The 19,922-nt window shown below is 37.8% G+C and overlaps 1 protein-coding gene across 3 annotated transcripts in view; it reads left to right on the forward strand.

Moving 5' to 3' along the window:
- The window catches only part of ESR2 (estrogen receptor 2), a 2,041,892-nt gene that overhangs the window by 1,656,858 nt on the left and 365,112 nt on the right, over positions 1-19,922 (forward strand). For all 3 annotated transcript variants that reach the window (XM_044074389.1, XM_044074391.1, XM_044074390.1), the window contains one exon: positions 18,049-18,354. In XM_044074389.1, the coding sequence (XP_043930324.1) occupies positions 18,049-18,354 (306 nt within the window). The remainder of the gene's footprint in view (positions 1-18,048; positions 18,355-19,922) is intronic.

Genomic DNA, 19,922 nt, shown 5'->3' on the forward strand with positions numbered 1-19,922 from the left:
ACTTGCTGACTGCAAGTTGATTCCACGATTTTCAGAATTTGAGTTTGATAATACCATACTAGTGGGAGGTGTCCGTTGACCTAAAGGAATAGATCCCAAAGGTTCAAGTAAATATGTAGTACGCGAGTTGTTCAAGTTAAAGTTTGTAATTTGAGAATCTAGTCTCGAAGATAGAAGGTCGACTCGCTGGGTTAATGCCAGTATAAGGGCTGTCAAGTTTACTTCTTCCGAATTAGTTACTTCTCCAGTTGAACCAAGTAATGTAGGGGGAATACAGTCCTCATTATCGCTGAGATTGTTGGAAGCCATAGAGACACACATGAAACAAACTGAGTTTAAAGAGAAAATAATTCACCGAGAAAAAAGGCTGCAAGCAACATCTACAGGAAATAATTGAGGAAACACAGGTTTAATGGTTAAGCGCTTTTCGTCGCTCAGCGTTGGAGCGACTTCTTCAGACATCATTCAATTAGTTAATTAGAAATTTATAGTACAATCAATTTAAAAAACATCCACATTTAAAGTGGTATAGATACAAGTAAAAACACACAAGTAAGTAGATAACTCAGCTCGACCTTCCTATATAAAATATATAATAAAGCCTACATAAGTTAGAGTCATACACTCACAAATAAAACTGTTATACTGTTACTGATGTTAAACATTCAGTGTAACCCCATACAATTAACCTAAAAAATACATTTTGCCAAAGTGGTGAAACATAAAACAGTACATATGATAAAACTATAAGTCTAAGTATATATGTAAATATGAAAGTAAAAAATGATAAATAAAAAATCTATGCACATATGTACATATATACATAGTTAGTTTATTTATTATTACCTATGTAAGGTTATAACCACTTTAAAAATGACTATAAAAAGTAGCATAAACAGTTAATTAAACTTGCACTAGTATCATATTTTATTTTATTCTTTGTTTTCTATTTCCTATCCAAACTTTTAAGTTTCAACAAGCAGCTAATGTTGCAGTGTTCATTTAAGCCTGGTTTTATAAAGGCATTAGTTCTCTACTGCCAAGATAGTTCACGGTCTTCCACAAACAAGTTATATGGACCCCCTCTGATGTCAGTGTGAATTTGGTCAAAGGCAGTGAACTTGAATTAATCCTCAATTATTTCCTGTGGATGTTGCTTGCAGCCTTTTTTCTCGGTGAAGTAGGCATGACATCTGCCATCTTGGCCACAGATGAATATACATTTGAAGAGAACCAAATTGTTTGCAGGCTAGTTTTTGCTTTCCCTGATTATTTTTTGGTCGGCATAGGTGATCGAGAGTTGCAAGTGATTTACATCAGTAGATATTGTTGTTTTCAGTTGCTGGTAATGTGTGCACTATTTCAAAAAATATATTGGGATAGACCTCAGGGAAAGACAATGTTCACTACATGAGACCAAGAACCGAAACATCAAAGGCAACACACAGCAGTGTGCAGAACTGATTATAAATTGAGCCACCTACATGGAGCTAGAAGATACATCAAAACTGCTGGTTGAGAAATACAGCTCCAGTTTTACCCCCTCTCTCCCCCAGGAAATACCATCAAGCAAAATCTCCCCCCAACTATCACTTTCTAAGGTCAAAAGAATGCCATGATAGGACCCAATAACATCCCCAGATGGCTCCTAAATAGCCTGAAGCATGACCTATCCAGACTACTGGAGTCACTATTTAACCACAGCCAGATAGTAATGCAAGTCTGCTACTAACTCAAGGATGTTCTTTAAGTGGACACTGACATTAAGCTGCTATACCAGCACCACCAAGCACCATCAACATCTCCTCCACTTCCTGCTTGGTAACATGCTCTGAACTACCATCAGGTGGAGATAACAGCACCCCCCCCCCGAGATAAATCATTAGAGGTTAACAAGGAACTTTATAGGTTGCTTTCAGTTGGATGATATTTGTTGCCCCATGGATATGCATATCTGGATGCAGCTGGAGACCCAACAGAGAATGGCTGGGAAGGACCATAGTAAGGGAACCACTACTGCATCATAAACTCAATTGTGTCTGACACTGCATACAATAGTAACAAAATGGAGAGAAATAAACCAATGGACATCAAATAAATAAATATAAAAGAAGGATAGAGAGAAAGAGAAAGACACAAGAGAAAACATTGGCTAGTCTTTGTAACACAATCAGACATAAATGCATCTGGAGAAGTAAAATATTGTTATGGATGTAATGCCAAAGTAGAGAATAGGTATGACCTGCCAGCAAAAGGGTAGAATTGCAGACAGAGTATCACAAGGGACAAGAAGGCATAGATCTTAGGCAGTCAATATATGTATGCAAGGAAAGTAATGTATGAAGTGCAGCCCCTGGGCTGTTGCGAGAGATGTGTCTGGTACAGTGTTGTATGGGCAAAGGGTAATACCTTCAGAGCAACATTCAGACCATGCCAGGGGGACACTGCCACAGCTACCAGTACAGTGGCCTAAACATGGGCATCATGTAATGGCTTGCAGTCATATAATATTAAACATGCCAACCTGAAGGTACATGACAGAGTAGGCTAATAGGATACATGCCCAGGATATGCCAAGGTGAATTGATGCTGCCATGGGACTTTTAAGGAACAATACAAGCAGTATGATTGGCAATCTTATCATGTGTTCTGTACAGATGGCAGGACTATTGTAATGGAGAGGGCACTGTAAAGACCTAAAGTCACAGGTACGAGGTAGACTATGACACATGGCATGTGTGGGGGAGGGGAGGAAAGCAGATGCAGGCCTGTAGTTCATATTCTCACAACATAATCACCTCACACAGGGCATATGTGTGAGGAAGCAAGGCAGCCTGCATGTACAGTGCATTTCTGTCAGACGGTGTGTAGTTTTGGTAAGCTGGGCAGTTAATAGTATATTACAGTAAAATGCACCAGCCATAACTACTTACTGTAGAACTTGGAAACACCTTCACTAACCTCATCTTTCTATTTGTAAAGAATGCCAAGCCAGCAATTGTTTAAGTCATTGTAATGGTGCCTACCCTGCTCACCTGTGCAGATGATGCCTGACTCAGCAATCATCAACCTGACAACGCACTGCCAGGTATCCACCTTATACTAGGGAATTCTTTAAGAGGATCCCAGTAGGTGCTCCCTATGCTGTCTGTACATGAAGGACAGAAATATTCTTGACTTGGTGTACTACCTTGAAGCCCTGCCACACTAAGCAGCCCAGAAGCCTGAGCAACTTCACATGTTACAATCTGGAAGAATATGGTAGCACACTCACATCAATGCACCTTGCAGGCATCATGTGATGTGCACTGATGGACACCCATATAGTGTGACTGTGCATGATGCCAATATATGACACACAAATGCATGGAATGTCAGGGTTGTGCTTGGGGTGCTGCTTGTACACAGTTTGTATGAGCCACATCTTACTGCATTATTGTGTTTTAGGGCCTTATGTTCTATGACACACACTTTACACCTGCATCCAATAAGGGGCAGTGACCTGCCTATGTATGTACGTTGCATTTCACAGCCACTACTGCAGGTACGTGGTCAAGAACATGCCTCACAGCACATCCTTGCATCAGTGCACATTGCTTAAAATGTGCAGTTCAGTCAGTTACTTTTTATTGGCTCATTGACATAATTGCCACTCCAACAGCCTCAAAATCAGATCATAATTACATCTGTTGCCACTGCAGTTCTTATTACATAAAATAAATTTGCTACTGTGGAAGCAAAAACTGAAGAATGGGAACCACACATACAGGAGAGCTAGATCTACAGTTGTTGTAGCAAGTGTCCATGGAACATTGGCTACACTTGTCGGTGGAATATGTATGAAAACTCAGTGCTGTTTTGCAGGTGTTGTGTAGGTGTTAGTCAACATCTGACTACTTAGTGGAGGTGAGGGCCAAAATATATTGTTAGTCTGCTTTGAAGTGTACTATCACAGTGCCTTACTAATAATAGCATAATATATGTTTGAGATAGAGGATTCAGACAATGTGAGGGTAAAATGCCTCCTAAAAAGTATACGTCTTAGTAAGTTTTTAGATTGAAGAATTGCTTTTGAAAAGTGTCTCTGTTTGATTGTAAGGGAGCTTGCTTTTTATCATATTTTGATCTGTAATTTCTAGCTTGTTTGGTATGGCAAAATACCTTTCAACATAGTTACATTTTTCGCTGATTAGTGTGGGAAATGCCTTTTCAAAATTTATACGTCTTAGTAAGTTTTTAGATTGAAGAATTGCTTTTGAAAAGTGTCTCTGTTTGATTGTAAGGGAGCTTGCTTTTTATCATATTTTGATCTGTAATTTCTAGCTTGTTTGGTATGGCAAAATACCTTTCAACATAGTTACATTTTTCGCTGATTAGTGCGGGAAATGTCTTTTCAAAATTTGCCAATCAATTATTGGGTGGGGATATGTTTAAAACATATTCCTCTTTGTCATTGGTTGTGTAGGGATGGGGGGATCATGCCTATCAATTGTCCAATTTTTCACAGAATGTCCAGATTTTTAACTTAGATTTTTGGTCTATTCCTCATAAAATGTGTGTTTTTCTGGCAAAGCATTTAGGAGTAAAGTCACTAAATAATAACATACATTTATATTTCAGACTTCATATCCTTCAGTAAAGGAATGCTAATGCAAAACCTGTTATTCTAGCAGCCTTCTAAATTTATAAAAGCAGTACTTAACATCTGTCCCTGATTTTGGGCCTTTACCCCCCACCCAATTTCTTTTGGCTTTGTCCAGATTTCTTGTGCTTAAAGGTTGAGAAGTATGGGGGGGGGGGTATCTTACATGTGTTTTGCCGTTGAAGTGGGTGTCTTTCAAATATATTCATGGGGAGTATCTTTAAAGTCTACAACTGTCTGTTGTCTGATGGGTGGGCAGCTCCAAAGTCAATTCTATGAGCTGAGCAGTACAATATATGCCATATGCTGTGTTGGGCGGGGGGAGTGCTGTCTTACTTAAATGTTTGTGCACCACTCTACCCAGAAGCCATCACATAGGTTGCAGGTGGCATGCTCAAAGATGGCTTGCATCTATAAATTCCAGGGAACACACACCAATGGAGAGTTGCCCTGCTACTCCCATACCTGTTGCATATGAATGTGGAAGAAAGCAAAATGCAGACAAGTACAGAGGTAGCACATAATTTTCAGCATTATATCACTGTTGCAGCAGCATATATATGGATAGACATATCCTGCCAAGGATTGGATGGCCATCTAGTATATGAAAGCTTTTGGATGGCTTTTACTCCCAAGACACAAAGAAGCTGGCTTTGCAATCTTATTATATTTTTGAGAATCAGTGGCTAACTCATATAATAATGGATACTGGCTCAAGTACCTTGGTTTCTCACTCTTCTAACTCATAAGAAAAGGAAAACAGTAAAAGAGGCTTCAAAAGCCTCTTTACCATCAGACTCTTTTCCCTGGCCCCCACTGGATGACTCCACTGTGGTTTTATTGAAGTCCTCCGACCATCAGTTGCATTCTTCTGACTGTGAACCCAGTACCTCTTCTCTCACTTGCAGTTAAGAATACCATATGCCTCTTATGAGATCAGTAAGTGGGCTTTGCATAGAAATCCATTCTTTGTATTCAACCAGGACTATGATATCAGAGACACTGAGAAAGAAAATGTAAAAACTAAACATCTTTCTCTTCCTGTGATCCCTTCTGCCAAATAAGCTAAGGAGGAATGGTACAGCTTTGCCAAAAGGTTTTTCAAAATATTAAAGTCCCAAAAATCTGCTTCCTCAGCCTCTTTCCATTAAAAAGAAAAGATATATTTTCCTTCTGACAGTGACTCCCTGTAATATGTAAAAGAGATAGGGCTGGATTATGATTCACAGGTGTCATTCTTGACTCTTTGGAGTCAGAGTCTGAAGAAAATGTGTCAGCAAATTCTCCACTTGAGGAAATGTCTTTTGGACACTATATCTAGAATGAAGGATCTCTTCAAGTGGGAAGAGAAAGGAATCTCTGAAACACAAGGAGTTACTAGGAGCTCATTTAATTAAATATTCCTAAACCTCTTGACATCTCTCCCGTTTTTGATGCACTGGAGGACACTTTCAGTGATGCTTATACTTCTCCTGACAGTCAACCTCCTCATGCAAAAGCCTATTAGGCTTTATAGAATTCCCCAATCTTACCAATTCCTCTTTCATAACCTTTGGCAGACCGAGTTATAATTTCCTTAGCAAAGAGCAGTTAACTACTGCTAACTATGTACCCTCAGACAAGGATGGTGGGGGGTTTTTAATTGGCATGGGGAAGAAGTTTATACGTCTTATAATCCATCATTTAGAACTGTCAGTTGTCAAGCTCATATGGTTAAGTTTCTGCAGGCAACATTTGCTGATGAGAACTAATTAATTGCTGAGCTACCTTCCTCTTGGAGGTAAAATCCTTTACTCAGCATAGTTTCCTTGTTATCTTAAATAAGCATTCCTTAAAATGTTCTTATGGTGCAGCTGATGAAGTACCACATGCAGCCGCATCAGGTGCAGTGATACACATATATGAATGGCATGGGTCTCAAAATCCTCCTGAAGATGTAAAAGCCTAAATTCTTAATGAGACCTTGGACAAGTAGTATTATTTGGTACATCTTCAGCTTGGGCTTCAGAAAGATTGAGCAAAAGGAAAAAACTGATACATAGGGCAAGCAGATTTTTCAGTCTCTCATCCTAAAATACAATCAAAACTACCCATACAGTCCTTGCCCCTTTTTAAGAAGATGGTTAAAAAATGCCAACAGAAGTTTGAGAAATTTTAGTACAAGAAAAAGTGGCAAGGAGGTGCTAAGAAAAAAATGAAATTGTGCTGAAGCTCAGTCACAAACCTAAAACAATGCATGGGTGTCTTTCTCTTCCACCTCTGTCCCCACCTACCCAGTCTTTTTAATTATGTCTTTGGACATAAATCACAACAAATTACTGAGTACTTGGAATTGTCCATAATGGATACAAGTGACATGGGAACTTTTCATCCAAACCTGAGAGATCCTCCCCACCTGGAAAATCAAGCTCATATCTTTCCAGCCATCCTTTCCCATGTGTTATCGCAGGCTTTCATAGAACCACTTCCAACATTCCAACTGGACAAAGAATTTTATTCAAGGATATCCTAAAACCAGGGGACCTAGAGACCTATACTAGATCTGTCTTTTCTCAGTCTCTTTATAAAAGTTCCAAAATTCAAAATGCTCAACCTCCAAACTCTTTCCTCTTGTTTCTGTGCAGTCCATCCAAGAACTTCATGATACCCTTGTAGGACAAGAGTTGATCAATACATTAGTCCAAGGCACAACCTCATCCAAGGAACTGCAGTCAACAGTGTATGCTAGCAGTACCCTTTCTTCTTGGATGGCACTGGTATCCAGCATACTGGTAGCTGGCAATGCCCTGGATCCCTCCCCACACCTGAGCTACGTACACAGTGGCTATGCAGGACAGTCATATAGTCACAGGCCAATGCCATCACAGCCATTCCAGGGCTGATCAGTGGAGTCTGTGGGCTGCATGGCAAACTCAGAGAGGGCTGTGCCAGGTTAGGTAGCATTTTTGACTGGCAGTGAGGCTATTCCCTATGTCCCAGGTTCCTGCTACCTCACACCATGGTCATCACTATTCTTGTGGGTGATCTTTTTACACCTTTTGTGACAAAATCTACAGTGGGGCTGTTAGGAGACAGTCTAGGTCCCATAACACAGTATCCTCCTTGGCTATTCCCAGTGTTGACAGTGCTGCAACAAACTGTGTATGCACATGCAGATGGGGGTATGTGCTGAAACTACATGGGACACAGATCATCATTCTGTGCCAGCTGTGTATTGTGCAACTGACATTCCTTGGAGGATATATCCTCATGGGCAGGAATAGACATGGACAGCACACATAATTTATGAAGACATCACAGACTTATCACAGATGAACATACACAATGCAGCAGTATCTTCAGGAGCTGTGTTCACCCACATACAATCTGACAGCCCCCCACCCACCTCTGCACAAGTGCCCCACACTGAAGACATTGCCCCCTCCTTGCACAGTCTTCCAAACTCATCACATTTACCAGGCCATCACACACACACACACACACACACACACACACACACACACACACACACACACACACACACACACACTTACTTACAGCATTAGGCCTCCCCCAATCACCCATACAATTATTATTGCCAACTTCTGTCTGCATGGAATGCATTGTTGCTTTGTTATGTCTAATTTGGCCTATAGTTGTGAACTATTGCTGACTTTTAGCCATCTTCATAGTATACATTACTTGCTTCCACCTTGCATGGCCATCTCCTATAGCTGAGCCTCCACAAATTCCCCATCATGTGTGTCCTCTGCTGCTGGCTCAGCCTTATTCTATCCACTAAATGGAGTATTCTGCTATATCAATTTGAGTACCAACATGTTGTGGTACATCGCATACGCAGCAAATGTTTCCAACATATTTCTAGAACATACTTCAGGGCACCACACAAATTGCTAATATAAATCAGACATGCACTAGTTGTGGGAATCATGATCACTACCTCAGTGGCACACTGACTGATTGTATTTTATACCTTGTGTATTGCAGATCACTTGAATGTTGATATACAGTTGTACCTGTGTCCTAATTGGGGCCTTGATGTTGATGAGGGTGCAGTCAAAGGCCCCAAATACCTCAGAGAACTATTTTATATAATGCCCGCATGATGTTGTTTCTTTTGTCTGTACTATTTGAAAACCACATATGCTCCTCAATGTGCTAATTGCATGTCATTAAGAAACTGATATAGTATCAGTGAAGTAGATGCCTGGATACTCATACAGTGTCACCAGGTGGTCACCAGAAGGTATGTAATAGCAATAATGGTTATTTGATGCATGCCACGAGCTTGCTTGTGAGGTTAGCACATGTGTACCAACTCATGTATGGTGTTTCTATCCTCATGTTAGCAGTCCACTATTTCTGTGAGGGTCTACATTAGAAGATCAAAGTTTCAAAACTTCGAATCTGATATCGTCGACACCATATGATTGAAGTCTTGAAACTTCTAATCTTTTAACGGAGATCTCTGTACAGAGCAGAAAAGGAAAATTTCCCTTTTCTGCACTGTAGTGCGATCTCAGTGTTGGTATATTTAGGTAGCGGGGGTGTGGGGGGTGCAGGGGTGTTTGCCCCCCTGCTTAGAGCATTTAAATGGTTTGCTTTTGTAGTTTGTTGTGTTTTATTACATTTTCGATGTTTCAAGACTTCGATTATATGGTGTCGACCATATCAAATTCTAGTTTTGAAACTTCGATAATGTAATATAGACCCTTTCTGTGACATGGAGGGTATGAAATGTTAGGCAGAAGCTGAACCTTTTGTAGTGTAAAGTGCAAAGAGTGACAATATGCAGTTACACAGCCACTGGTGGAGAAGGTGACTGCTAACATATACATTGTTGCTACTCCTACGTTATTAGAACAGCTTTTGTCTCTGTTCACTATGATGTTATGGCATGCAGCTACACTGGTGGTTATAACTCCTGTCACAATTTTTATCCATTTCTGAATCACTCTGCCATGCGTTTTACCCTCATTTGCATTCTCCATTTCCCTCATTAACATAGTGTTGCTAATTTTCATCTGATTATACCGTCATTTGCATACTATGCCAGCCTTGGTATTTCCTGGCATGGTGCGACCACAATAACTATGTCTATGTATTGTGCCTGCCCTGCGTGCTGACATTCACTGCTCAGTTTTGTCTTATAAATTGTGCTGTTTCTAAATCCTGGGGTATGTGTTTTTCATGTCTTTTTTCCATACACTGATGCATTGTTTTTTAATGCCTGAACCAGATGACACACATTTTGTTCTTTTCTCATTTCTCATATAAACTTACCTGGCTTGACAATTGTTTTTTTTTTTTTTTTTTTTTTTTTTTTGTTACTGAATTCTATCATAGATTAGTCTAGTGTGTAAACTGCTTGAATCAGATTTCTTGTATCATGTTGCCGTATATTTGTCAATGTTTGGACTACATGTACTCAGCGACACATATTTTACACCATCGGGGCTTAGTCAGGATTTTTGGAATTGTGCACTAAGAATGTAGCCCCCCCCCCCACACACACACACACACACACACACACACACACACACAAGTCTAGCTCACACCCCAAACTCAGACACTGAATGTGTCAGGACAGTATATAGTTGCCTTTTGAAATGATAGACTTAAGCCAAGAAATAATGCAGCTAACCAAGTATTCTGGGGAAAATTTTTATTTTAAAAATTATATAACCATGAGCCATGATACATTTGTTATTTTTTATTTAAGTTCTAGCCCACTTAGTGCATGTGGTGGAATATGTGGTATGTGATGTAAAGTGCATCCTAGATAATTTAAACTCGACAAGCTTTTTTGTAGCATGGCTTTGTGGAATTGTACATTACATGTGCTGCATATATTAGATGGCTATTTTTATGGCAGAATATAATTTCATTTTGAACTATCTGTACCCATAGACCCAGCTTCTTAAAATATATCTTAACAGATGAAATTGTATACCAAATATCTGAAGATTTTTTGTATTTGTCTTTGTTTTGCATGACTTTCGTTTTGTCTGCAGACTCACATACTTGCTCTCATAGTCGTACTAAGTTGTTGGATTCTTATGGATATACAGGTATCTTGTTGGGGTTAGATTCTCCTAACTGTATAAGCACTGTGAAAGAAGGAATACAAAAATAACCGATTCTCTAAACAGCGGACAGTTAATAAGCTTACATTTAAGAAAAAAGGGGACCTCTGGCAAAGCAAAACCTGCATAATATATGTTGTTATGAAATCTGGCAGCCACATCATCCTGTTATCTACAGTCAGAAATTATATCTGTATGCTACATGCATCAGTTGCAAAAATGGCACAGCTCAGTAGGAATTAAAATCTTCCTCTGTGTCTACACAGCACAGTTTCAGTTGCAACTATTGAACAGCAACCCTGAAACAGGAAACACTAGTTAACTGCTTAGCTCTGATGGTAAAATAATCAACTTATTTATGGCATGAAATCTCAAAGAGTTTGTTTTAATATGCAGCAATACTGACTAGAATTTGTGTTGCACAGATTTCAGCTTTGTTTTGTATAGTTTTATAGTAACTCTGCGTTTTCAGTTGAATCTAATCAAAACTTGGAAATGGATCATTTTCCTAATAATAGGCATCTAGAGCTTTATGTGTGGCTGGAAAGAGATTCAGCTCAGTTCCACCAAAAGTGAACACAGTGGATCGTTTCTGTGGTATGATTGGTAAATCAAATGTTCTACTGGCACTCAAGTTACAAATACTTGAAAACCACTATTTCGTAGCCAGATATTTGAGTGCTTTGTAGCTCATATTGGCTGCTGCTTGTACTTGAAGTCAAATATGAGCTTAGGCAAGCAGGTGTGGGGATGGAGTGGGAGGAGGGTTTTAGGCTTAGGGAGTGCAATGATGAAATGTTTGGGTCAGGAAGTGGGTAGGGAGATTTTTATTTAGGGAATGAGAAGGGAGTTTTAGGGTAAGATAGTGATCAGGGAATTTAGGCTTAGGAAGCAGGGGTTGGAGTTTAGGGTTAGGAAGCAATTGGAGACTTCAGATTTTGTGATGGGGTTGGAGTTATAGCTTTAGGGACTAAACAGGGACGTTAGGGTTGGGGGGGTGGAAGTTTAGGTAAGAGACTGAGGAAGTGGGTTGGGCACTGAGTGGGAGTTTTAGGTTTATGGTTTAGGTTTGGATAAGGTTATATAGATAGTTTACACAACTGGGTGTTGGGAGAGCTACATAGAAATGAGAGATTGGGTTAGTGGGAGTTAGAACACTTGTTTTTTCGAGGAAGTGGTAGCGAGAAGGTGTATCACGAGCTACTACAACAAGACCAATTGTAGCAGACCCTGGTAAAATATATTTGTTTCATTATAAAGCACATGGTGTAATTCATTCACACCTTATCCTGAATGTGTGCATGCAGCAAAGTGAGATATTGAGCTCTAAACTGTACGGCTGTTTTTAACGATCAAATAAATAATTCAGTCAGTCTTGTATTGACTAAAGGAAAAGAAGTTCAAACACATTCACAACAAAATAGAATAGATTAATTTTAGTTCAATTATTAAAGAATTGGACCTAATAATGTTCACGAAGAAAAAGTATTAATTGGATAAAATGCTGCATTTATTTAACTGGATAATGGATAATGCTGCAGTTGGTCTGTTTTGTGCCCTTTTTCTTCTGTTTTGCTCAAGGGAAATAATTTAGCAGATGATGTGTAAATGGAAAGTATGTTCAGCAGTACAAAGTGCAAAGAACAAATACACAATTTAATCTGTATAAAAGTACATCAGTTATATATCTACCAGAATATTTCAACAAACAAGATTGGCAGTAATTAATCCTAACTTAAGTTTAAAGAGATCTGTTTGCATTTTGTAAGCAGTTACAAAATATATTAGGTCCCTTCATGAAATACTTAAGTAAGGTATTAGTAGCTAAGATGTTTGAGTGGATATACATTTTTAAGTGTACACTGGCATTACTTTTATGTTCCAGATGAATTATAAGACCTACCAAGAATTTTTAAGAAATACTTAAAAAGGCTAACATGAAAATAATAAAGCCATGAAATTGGGTACCAACAGCTTCATTTTTGGAGCACTTTTTATTCCTTTAGCAGTTTTGCATATTGTTTAGTGCAACATTTTGGCACTGGATGGGATCCCAATTCCAGCTGTATTGTGACAAGCAAAATGCTAGCTTACCAAGACCATGCCTTCAAACCTTTATGTCAGGGTTGTGACACAGGACAATTCCCATATTTCACCTCCCCCTTTTGTTATGATGGAATTTTCCCATGAAAACAGCCATTTTGTATATTACTCAGTAGTCTTGTTTACATTTTATTCACAAAGTTTCAACAGTCATGTTGATTTATTGTCTCATATAAGACCTGTCTGCTCTTTTGAGTGAATCAAAAAATATATATATATATATATATATATATATATATATATATATATATATATATATATATATATATATATATATATATATATATATATATATATATATATATATATCTTTTAGACGAATAAAAAAATACTGCACCCCAAACCACTGCTAATTATATATACCAACTCCAAAATCATACAACAGAGTGGAAAGGGCAAATTCCCTGACTTAACTGTACTGTAATCTCAGATGCAGAGCAAACCTACACCCACTGAAACATTAAAAAAAAGAACCTTAACTCTTTTGAGCATTTGCTGTTACTGACTGCAACATATTTCTTATATTTAAGAACAGGGCAGCAGGGTAGAGTGCCTTTTATCTACAACAATGGAGAGCTTAGTCTGCCATTATACATCTTGTACACAATATTATAATATATATATATAGTGTGGACTTAACATGTCTTGGTAGCTGTTTTCTGCCTTTGAGCTTTAGGCACACCGTTAGTTTATAACTGTTGACCCATTGTTTAAAAGTGATTTTGTAAGATTCTAGGGGTGACAAGAGTCATAGCTGCCTCTACTGCAGCTGCTTTCAAGGTTCGACAATCATTGTTAAAATGCATCTGTTCTTTATGCTTAGTGATTACAGAATTCATCTTTGGATATATTTTATTCATTTACATGACTATACCTGTCTTTCTTTATTATGTCCAACAGTAACTCAATGGCAGTTTGGCCTACAACCACTGTTGCTGTTTTCCTGCCTTTTTGTGCATCTTGTGTGACTTTTAACACTTTGTCCTGGATTTAACAGTGATAAATCACTACGTGAATGTCCCCAGTTGGTAGAAGAAATAGTACTAATGTTCTGCTTTCTGGTCCTTCTTTCACTCTCCTTCAATTAATAGGTTGCATTTTCAGTTGTCCACTCAGCAGAACTACTGTAGTTTTAATTTTATGTCTTGTCACAAATTTTCTGTAGCATTCATAGGAATTACCAAGTAATGCACTGAAGCCAATCTGGTTGCTTCTGAATTGTTTTGGCTATCTGAGCTCCCCTTTCTATAGCTGTATTAAATTGCTGCTAATAAGGCATTTATTGAAATTTTATAAAGAATTTTTGAAATGTTCTTACAATGAGCAGTAAGTGGGCAGCTTCTCGACATTTGAATAAATCTACCATGACCAATATTTTATTTTTGTAAAAATAATATAAGTTAAAAACATTTTGCTATAAGTCTTAGAAGATGTTTTCATTGTTGTAGTTTGGTACAAAATTCGCATGCATTCACTAACTGTTTGATATCTGTGCCAGTACAAGCATTTGAGCCCTCTCTTAGCATTTAGCCAAGTTCTGGGAATCTTCATGAATCTTATGCAAGCTGCCCTTGCACTGTTCTCTTCTGAATTATGTACTATTGACATGTAATATCCATGTACTGTGAAGTGTTTTGGTGCACTGGTTGTTTAGTGCCATTCTAAGTAGCTAACCATCATACAAATGACCTTGCCCTTAGTTGTGAAGTCACTAATTACATCCAAATCTGACATCTTCCAAGTACTTGTCGTCTGTGCACTAGTATCTACACAAATGCTCCAACAACATCCTGCATTCTAGAAGTTGAGCTTTCCTTTCATTTAAAGAGTACAAGCCAGTACAAGCTGCTGTTATCCCAAAATCTACATGATTTTACCATTAAATCTCATGAGTAAAGTTACTAATCTGTGGCAAGTCAGTGGTGCCTTGTCAAAAACTGTGTGCATTAATCAGTGACACTACTGGCTTATAATAACTTGCAAGTAATATGCAGAATTTTCCCACGCCCAAACTACAGCTAGATGCTTTCTTTTGTTAGTAAATATAAATGCATACTCATTGCTAATGTAAGTAAATGAAACACAACTGATTGCAACTTCATTATTGGTATTAGACTTAATTTCACCTGCTGATCCCATATCCAAAATGCTAAGATTTCAAGCGTTCTGAAGTTACATATCTGTCTGTTCAATGCAAAACAAAAATCTAAGATAGCATGTGGCATTGCTTTTAAGGTTGGTCATTTTTTGCTTCATTTCTGCCATAAACAAGCACATCATCTGTTACAGGAATGGTATGTCCATAACCTCGAAGCAACATACTGACCTTCTCCTGAGAGAATAGATGTAATTCAAAACGGGAGTCATTGAAACCAAAACTGCAAATTGACTGTAAAATTATGATGATGGGATCAAGAGCTATTTTCCAAAGTAAAGCAGAAGCAACAAGCTGAGAAATTACATATGCCCCCAGACAGTTTTTGTATTATGTCCTCCAAAGTACACAGCAAAAAGTTCTGCCTTGTCCCTGTTTTTTTTCAAGCAGTTAAATTCTACATCGATTTAAGCGCTACCATTTTACTTACCCACTAAGCCATGGGCGTGTTGTGCTCCAATATGCAAATTACTTGACTTTTCACTAATCCTAAGTGACTACCTTTGTCACAGTTGTTCCTGCAATTTGGCAAGAAGGGGGCAGGGACCATCTGTATTGTAAAAAAGATATACAGTACAATATCAGACTTGAATTTAATCTTAACTGGTTCACCTTTCAGAAGATTGGTAAGCCTGAAAACATCTGAACTCACTTTTTTGGTTTTAACAATTAGTTCTATCTCATAGGTACTTTTCAGCTAAGCAGACATTTTGCATAATGGTCTTTAATAATAAAACCTTTTCAAGATTCAAAGATTCAAAGAAACTTTATTGTCATTAAGGAAACACAAGTGCTAAATTTCTAAATGAAATTTCGAGTATCATGTCTTTTACAGGAGAAAACAAACACAAAAAGACAGACATGATAGCGATTAACGAATAAACAATAACTATAGTAAAAAACTAAATATCTAGGTAGCTGTCGCACATGTTTGTACACTATTTATTACATTGGACAACACTGACTATTAGATAATTAACACACAAAAAGAAAAGTACATACACAAAGGTGAGATTGGGTGATATTGCAAACAATGGAGTGACTCGAATTGCACTTAAATAGGAATATATTAATTTTAGTATGCAATAAATAAATAGAATTACTGTATGGAAAAAAAAAAAGAATGAGAGGGTAACTTGATGAGAGTGAAGAATGAGAGTGAAACCAGTACTGTACCATTGGTCTTCCCTTTACATATCTGCAAGAAACCTTCCCACACATTTCAGTTTGCCACTCAGACTTCAAGTGTTATTATAGGTATTTTACAATAGAGGGCATTGTGCTGGGCTTAAATATATTTGCTATGACATAACTGAAATAGCAGCACTGGTGAGTAATTCAGACGATATTGATATACTATTCACTAGACTGACAGTCTGCCAAATATTATCACTGTTTAACTTATTCAGCAGTGAGCACTGGAAATCTCAGTTGCCAGACATTACCTCCTTAATAATTGTGAGTTTTCACAACACTTCACAATGCCCTTGTTTGCCACATTTGTGACAAATTTCACCATAAACTTTGCATCTGTTATCTCAGCAAGCTCAGACTGACAATCTACTTGTACAAATTTGGCTTAACTTTAGCTGTGGCAGCTGCTACTTCAGAGAACCATCCCTCTCAGTGATACTAAAAACAATTCTGTCACAAATTTACATATCTTCTGAATTGCCAGATTCACACTACTCTGCTAGCTAAGTCATATGTTTCTTACAGTAGGTTTTATAATAATCCTCATTTCTCTGCACATGATTGTAAAACCATGCTCGGAATATGCGCTTTCATGTATAAAATGGAAAGTACATTTCTCCATAGCTAATCAAAGTCATAATTTTCCTTATTGTGAAAAAATAAAAGCATCTTAAACAGGCTTTGCTTTTTTTTTTTTTTTGGGGGGGGGGTTGCATGTGTGAGAGCCGTACTTATATATCCTTATTTTCTATGACCAGTTAAGTGCTGTGTAAAGATTAGTAAAATGATTGTTTTCAGGCCAGTCTCAATAAAAAAATCACATGATTATGTTAGATAAATGTTGAAATATTTTATTTCTCCAGGGAGCACTACATCAGTTTGTCATTTTTGACACAATGCCATGAAAATGGGGCCAGCTCCTTTTTAGTTTGCAGTATGCTCTACTTCTCTGTAGTTATGCACATTGCTTAATACAGCACAACATTTATACATGATGAAAGCCTGGTTCCAGCTGCATAGTAACAGAGAAAAAATATTTGAGCATGACCCTACTCCTTGACCTTTACACGAGGGTCATGGTTTAGAATATTCATGCTGATGTTTACGTCAGATAATTATTGATATAATTGAAAGTACATTGCATTCAGGTTGTTATGTACTGATTTTGTTAGATTGTTTATCATATTATGAATATGAACATTTTTACATTTATACCAGATCATCTTTACCTTTTCTTATTTTCATCTTCTGAATAGCATGTGTGTGTTTGTGTTTGTGTATGTGTGTATTATATCTCAAGCCCTGCTTTTGTTATTCTGAAGACTATAATCGTATGTACTCTTTTCATTTAGTGGTTTAATATATCTGAATCAGATTGATCAGCCATTAGGTGACAATTTGTGTGTACAGTTTCTATTATACAATGACATTACTTAAAAAAGAAATTGTTTAACTTTTTTTAAATAATGTAACTGTATGATGGCACTTTCATCTTCTGCTAGCTCATGTGCCAACTACGGATGTACTGTGCATGCATATGCAGTGCATGTCCCCATCCTTCCACAGTACATCAGTTAAGGGCAGGAGAGGAGACAGAGAAGGCACTCACTTCATTTAACACTATTTGTTGTATGTGTATGTTGGGGGGACAGGATAAAAATGCAGTTCATGGCTGATCCTACAAGGAAAGCTGCAGTGATAAGAGACAAAACAAAATATGCCAGAAAGTAAAAGTCTGCTGCACACATTTTTGGTCTTGTTACACAATGTGATTGACAGTTGTCTATATCTTTTAGAAATGCTGTGATTTTATGCGTATTAATATAAAAGTGAAAAACTGCAGTTAACTTGTAAATTCCAATTTATAGGTACAAGAAGAGAACGTTGCCATTATCGAATCATACGGCAGAAGCGCCACACAGAGAATGCATTGCAGATGAATGGCAAAGCAAAGAAGAATTGCGAAACTATGACAGTCCAGCTGAAGGCCAGTAGTTTAAGTGGTCTAAGTTCAGAACAATTTGTTTCATTACTAGAAGAAGCAGAACCTCGAGAGGTGATCTTATCCTATTATCCTTCAAAACCTTTCACACAGGCCAGTATGATGATGTCATTGACGAAGCTGGCAGACGCAGAACTAATTCATATGATTAGCTGGGCAAAAAAAATTCCTGGTAGGAAACTTTACAATGTAATATTATATCTGCAGTAAAAGATCTTTTATAATTTCTGCTTGTATTGCTACATAAAATAGCATGTTAGCATTTCTCTATTTCTTTATTTAAGGCTACAGAAATTCACAGCAGTTTTTTTTTCAGGCTGGACAAGGAGAAGATAACTGTTAGCTGCTTATTTGGAGCCAGGATCCACCAAATCATGCAAACACTCACATCCTTACACTATAGGTACCAGTATGATTCCATCATAGTCCATGTAGGTGTAAATGACCCGAGGTGTACCTCTCTGGACTATATGAAGAGAGAAATTATGGAACTTTCAGACTGTGTGTCTCATGAGCCTAGCATTAAGCAATATATTACAATCACCAAGGATGATGCCACAATATGAGCAAACAATGTTTGATTTCAACAAGTAGCTGTTGTTCTGCTGTCATTCTATGTGGATCCAATATTTGTCAGCTGGGGAGGACATGGTTAACAGACTATGTTACTTTGCCAAGGATGGTCTGCACCTTTCCCCTTTAGGCTTGTGAATTTTGGCTAAAATGTTATCCACCTCCATAGTGCTTTTTTAGGCAATGTCAAATTAGCAAACTTACTGACTTAGCAAAATAAACTCTACTCAAGGTGTTACTGCTCAATGCTAGGAGCCTAAATAAAAAAAACTACACTCCCTCTAAGCCCTCTTCACACTCAAGAATATAGACATCTGTGCAGTTATTAAGACATGGTTTAAAGTGGCAGAGAGTACCCCAGCAGTGCAAGGTTTCATTGTCTTCCACAATTTTAGACTAGTTGCTGCACAGACAAGGGCTAAAGTTGAAGGTGTCTAAATATACATCAACAATACGTATATCTCTAGGGTGGTCAAATAGGATGGCATACTGGAGTTCCTCTATGCACAGATCACCATAGGCAAGATCCCGTACGATATCCTAGCCATCTATAGGTCACCCTCCATATCCCAAGAAGCTTACAATGCATACTTGGACCTTCTGGAGACAACTACCATCAACTCTAACCCTTTTCATGGGAAACTTTAATTGCACCTGTATATACTGGGAATCTGATGCGCTCCCAAATTAATTTTTTTATTTATTTATTTCAGTTTGATGAGCCCATTTTCAGGGGACGCCCGGGGAGAAAAGCTCCATTGACAAAGGCAAACATACAAAGCAAAGTAGTCATATACCTCATACTGAGTATACAATATGTAATACATTTACAGAGTATAAATTACTTTATAGAGAAGCTTCAGTGACAGTGACAAACATACAAAACAAAGAAGTCATCTACTTCATGCTGACTATACAATGTTAACTACATTTGCAGAATATAAATTCATTTGCAGATATAAAATTGTGCAGCAAAAAGTCTTATAGTATTTATAGAGTGTAATATTTAGACAAAAATCTACAGGCACAGAGATTCCTGGACTTCATAAATGGAAACATCCTTGACCAAATAGTGAATACGTTTACTGGATGCTCCAACATACTGGATCTCGTGCTCACAAATATGCGAGAATGTTTCAGCACCCTTTTCCCCATGTGTTGTCCTCC

This window comes from Protopterus annectens, chromosome 6.part0 (genome assembly GCF_019279795.1).
Source record: "Protopterus annectens isolate FY-2018-M chromosome 6.part0, PAN1.0, whole genome shotgun sequence".
NCBI classification, from domain to species: Eukaryota; Metazoa; Chordata; order Ceratodontiformes; family Protopteridae; genus Protopterus; species Protopterus annectens.